General features: G+C 32.5%; 1 protein-coding gene across 1 annotated transcript; it reads right to left on the minus strand.

Moving 5' to 3' along the window:
- Nucleotides 1-968: 968 nt before the first annotated feature.
- Nucleotides 969-4,833, minus strand: LOC125072383 (follicle cell protein 3C-1). The gene is made up of 4 exons (XM_047683011.1): nt 4,744-4,833; nt 2,921-3,084; nt 1,971-2,150; nt 969-1,179 (listed from the first exon to the last, which is right to left on the minus strand). The coding sequence occupies exons 2-4, from the start codon at nt 3,062-3,064 to the stop codon at nt 1,006-1,008; spliced, it is 498 nt and encodes a 165-aa protein (XP_047538967.1). The 5' UTR covers nt 3,065-3,084; nt 4,744-4,833; the 3' UTR covers nt 969-1,005.

Genomic DNA, 4,833 nt, shown 5'->3' on the forward strand with positions numbered 1-4,833 from the left:
GTACAAGACTATGGATATATCATTGTGTGCAACATAATTTATTTATTATAACGATGTAAATTCGTACACTCATAATAATAAATCGTGGTACCTTAAAATAGCCTTACGCAAAATACATCATTCAATCTTTGGGCCTTTATCTTTTATAAACAATTGATTTATCATCATTTATTTTTTCCTAGATAATTAATACGAACAATTTAAAGAATCCAATGGTTATCTAAGAGTTTTAAGAGAGATTAACACTATTAAATGCTATATTATATTAATAATTGTAATAATACAAGATACCTTTTAAAAAAAATAACATTTGAAATAATCACCGTTTCTGTTCTGTCTACAGGGATGACACCCGCATAGCCACGTTGTCCCAAACTAAAATACACCACTTAAAGACTCAGCTGCTCCCGCAGACAACGAAACTGGGTCAAAATGATTGACTTATTTCTCTATTTATGACGTTACAGCCCTAAGCATCTAGGTTTTGTTCCTTGGATGAAATGAGTTTTGATTTAAAAAAAAAAACTATACCATGCATAGTTGAAACGGCGGTTTATATCCGTAAATTAAAAATATTTTAAGTTCTTTAGAAAATATATATTATAAAAAAAATATTAGCATAAATTAATCTTAACTACTAATTTTATAACGCATTAATTACTTACATATTTAATAACTATTTTTAATAATTCGTATTTATAAATAGATTAAATATTTGATAGCATAACGTAACTTAATAAAAATAATGATAACAATAATATTCTCATGTGATGTTTTGCACAGATTAAATCATGATCATGTAACATTTAATGATAATTCTCAATCAATCCTTTAACTTATATTGTTAAATAAAATATATATTATATGATCGAACAAATTAATAAACTAATTCATTAAAGTTTATATCCATAAAGATATAATATTTTATGGTCTAAAACTATACATTGATAAGTCTAATTTCTTTATATTTATATAATTTAACCTATTATTAGCATCAAATTAAACCTAACACTTGTGATGCTGTCCATCCGTACAGCAGAATTCTTTACCCGCGGAAAAGTTAGTGGGAGTCCACTGCCCACCGCAGTTCCTGATAAAAAGGAACGCCTTCTCTCGGCGGACGTCTCGCTCTACTGCGCCACAGATTACTGGCCCGGCGCGCGGCAAGTACTTTAATATCTGAATATTGCGGAAGAATTGAATTAGTTCTTTATAATGCACAAATTAAATTCATACTAATAATAAAATCAATGAAAATGTTGAATTCAAGTATAGGTAATCATTTAATTAGTATGTATGTATTAGATCATTTATAATATATTTATAGAAAGTTGATAAAATTACACTCCATCTCTCTGAACAGAGCTTTTTATGATGAATTTTCACAGAAGACGTAACGTATATATTTTAAAAGAACATGTTTATAGAATTTGTTTATTTAAGTGTGTTATGTGTAAACTGAAAACCAATTTACCACCAATTTTTAAAACCAAAAGTATTTTCAGTAAACCTGCCAAATTAAATAACTGTTCTATTACAAGAGTTTAATTTTTAAGCAAGTTGCACTTATTTATTTTAAATTACTATGCATCAGTATACTAATGATACTGAAATGACTGACGTTCTCTTCACATCGAAGAAAGTACAGCAATTATTAATTCCTCTCGGTAATGTAAATCAGTGACTAATTAAAATGAAAAATCTACGAGGGAAGTGATTGCCAACATAATAGACCACATTTTATTGTCTATCCGCATAACACTTTCTAAGAATCAAACGTTGTATCAACACTCAAGAATTGATTGTGAAAGAATAAATGAGCTAGAAATCTCGACACTATTAACAAGAAAAGCTAAAAACTTATTTCCTTTAGTGTTATATTAAAAACTTTATTATAATTTTAATGGTAACATTTTCTAAATATGATGATAATGACAATCAGAGAGTATGCTAAGAGGAATTATACATACCACATCTAGACATTTGCTGATGCAATGCTTAAATCCCCCAGTGCCGCATGGCAAACTTGGACTCTCAGTGTCGTACGTGACCACGGGCTCGCCCTGCGGCGGACCTCTCGGCCGACTACGACGGCCCTCCTTGATGCCCACTTGCTGTGACATGAACACGCCACATTGACATGGCTCTAACTGTAAACGATCAGATGTGTGCTGTCAATTACATTTAAGATTACAAATTATAATCAAATGATCTAACACTCTGGTATTGTTCCTTAGCTGGGTCAATCCTCTAGGAGAAGGTTTGGAGCTTATTCTACAACGCAAAATTGGCGGATTAATGCACATGTACATGTAGCAGAATTTATTATCACACTTATTTTTCTCACGATATTTTTATTAACTGACGAACTCGAGCCTTGAACCTGTCTCTCCGATCTACGGTTAAGATTTACGTATTCTAGCCACTGGGCCACCTCGGCTGTTGTATTAATTATAATATTTATTACGTACTTATTTGATATAACACGTGTCTATGAATAATAAATGTAACATTTCAACATTACAGACATAAAGGCATAGATAATTAGTTTTATTCGCAGACTCCGAAAACTATACGATTATATATATTGTATCAAATGTACTTTGAAAAAGTTTTTAAGGAGAAATTTTAGCGGTGGTATTATCTAGAATATTGTTATTAATAATTAATCTATAATTTAAATTTTATTTATACAGCCTTACGGAAACAAGGATCAATCACCTCGTTTACTTGGTCCACGATATCCGTATAGCGTTTGATTCTCAGGCCAATACGATAAGAAATATACTCGTAGAATATAAAATTATCATGATTATTCCTACACATATTTTTAGCCTTCTGGCTGGCTAATTGAATCAAAATTAAAATTATTTATTTCAGATCATTGAAAAAATCATAGAAAATTTTTACATTTACTTACCTCGTCAAAATCTTCGTCGAAACCAACAGTCTCCACTGACTTCAAGCTTTCTACGTCGTCTCGCTTGAGTTTGCGCCGGGCCTCGCTCGGTCCCGCTAACCACAAAAATGCCACCAAGAGTGCACACAGCCGGATGCCAATCATTGTACAGCCGATGAAGTTATCTATTCAAATTATACCATTCACGATCAAAATATAATTTAAGATTGGTTAATTAATATGATCATTTAAAATATTTTATGTATTTAAATCCAGATTCGTAAAAAGCCATTGGATTCAACATTGCGACCTGACAAGGAATCGAGAATCACTACAGCCGTTTATTACGCGAAGCGATTGACATATTTTTAATAAGAAAATTAATCGCGACGCTGAAGGTTATTTGACAACAATGTGGAACTCGGTAGTGCGCTAGTGCGGCCATATTCTGAGACGTAAGTTTATGAAACCAATAAACCAGAAAAGGCTCTCTTACAAAGATGTACAAGCAGTTCCTCAGTTGAACTGAGGTCGGGTCTGCTTGTCTCGGTCTGTAGAAAGTTCAGACAAAAAAAAGAAGAAGAAGTGAAACCCAGTACGTAATATTATTAAATTAAAGTTGTCCAATGAAAGTTCGCAAGATCTGACGGTGTGCCTGCAGTATTGTAATAGAAATAAAGACGATATAAATGTTACTGAGGTAGACGAACAAAACTTTTGCAGTTGACGTTAGAGGGTGCGCAGAGCTCACAGAGCATCCTGGTTTAGTTCGAATATAAAATAGAGAACATAATTGCTTTGACCATTGTTGCTCAAATTAATAATATTACGGAATTAAAATATCTGAAAAAATTCATCATAGATAGGTTACAGTGACCATTTTGACGTTAAAAAAGTAAAAATATGAACTATAATTTTAGTTCAATTTATTTCTGACGCACTTTTATAATATAACATATGAATTCTTAGTGTTTTTGGTATAAAATTTGCGTTGACACTGTACTTCGCTTTGCATTCGTTTCTGAGATACGAATATTAAATGATATTTAAATAATCGTATATGATTGTGCTTTCCAGTACAATAGAAAAATCCTATTTCTATTTTATTTTTATGACTTATCATTATTTATTTCTTCAAATACTTGGCCTTTTGCATTATTAACTTGTTTTCAAATAATATTTGAAGCTCGCATTTCGTTAAATCGATCTTGGTTCCCATAGTTATTCGGGCCTGCTCAAAATGTTCAAACAGTCCAAAAAGTGTCACACTGGCCAGTGATTTGTTGGATTGGAGGAGAAGTTATGAAACTTCTGATGTATTTGCGACCGCTGATTTGTGTACTGGATGAATCACGTTGATCCTGCCATTTACCGATGAATATTTTGAAGATATGTCTTTTGGCGTAATCAAGACTTTCTTTTTTTCAGCAGTCCCTGTATGCTCTCAGGTCATGAAAAGTCGCAGCTTTTTAGTCACTTCATCTTACTAGCCTAACCGCCTTGTAAAGAGCATAGAATTCGGTGGAAAACGGTGCTTGCGAGGCCCAAACTGAAAGTGGAATTCGTGGCATTCTCGCCTCCACATCGTAGAAGCTCCGATCTCTATCTCTGCTGCCGGCCGAATACCCAAATATACACGGGTATATTTTGGTACCGATGAAATGTGATTTCAGGCTCTCAAGTTCTGACAGCATTCATATATATCGAAGATCAGAGATGGATCGCATCAGATCATTGACAAATAAGCAAAATATATTATCCCTTCACTAATTCTTCTTGGAACGCGAAGTAGATTGAATACATTCATTAACAATACAATTTAAATTTCGAAAAATCAAACTTACATTGTATTTTTGTAGATCACCGCTTATTGCTATAAACCTGACATAGGTATCTGAATAACTAAAACAATATAAATGACCTTATAGTATAAA

Source organism: Vanessa atalanta, chromosome 2 (assembly GCF_905147765.1).
Source record: "Vanessa atalanta chromosome 2, ilVanAtal1.2, whole genome shotgun sequence".
NCBI classification, from domain to species: Eukaryota; Metazoa; Arthropoda; class Insecta; order Lepidoptera; family Nymphalidae; genus Vanessa; species Vanessa atalanta.

Bases quoted from the DNA above. Each gene is read 5' to 3' on its own strand.
- LOC125072383 (XM_047683011.1), bottom strand. From the start codon at position 3,064: ATGATTGGCATCCGGCTGTGTGCACTCTTGGTGGCATTTTTGTGGTTA. The intron at 2,151-2,920 runs GTAAGTAAATGT...GATCGTTTACAG, and splicing joins TCGACGAAGATTTTGACGAG to TTAGAGCCATGTCAATGTGG. The intron at 1,180-1,970 runs GTATGTATAATT...CGCAATATTCAG, and splicing joins TCAGCAAATGTCTAGATGTG to ATATTAAAGTACTTGCCGCG.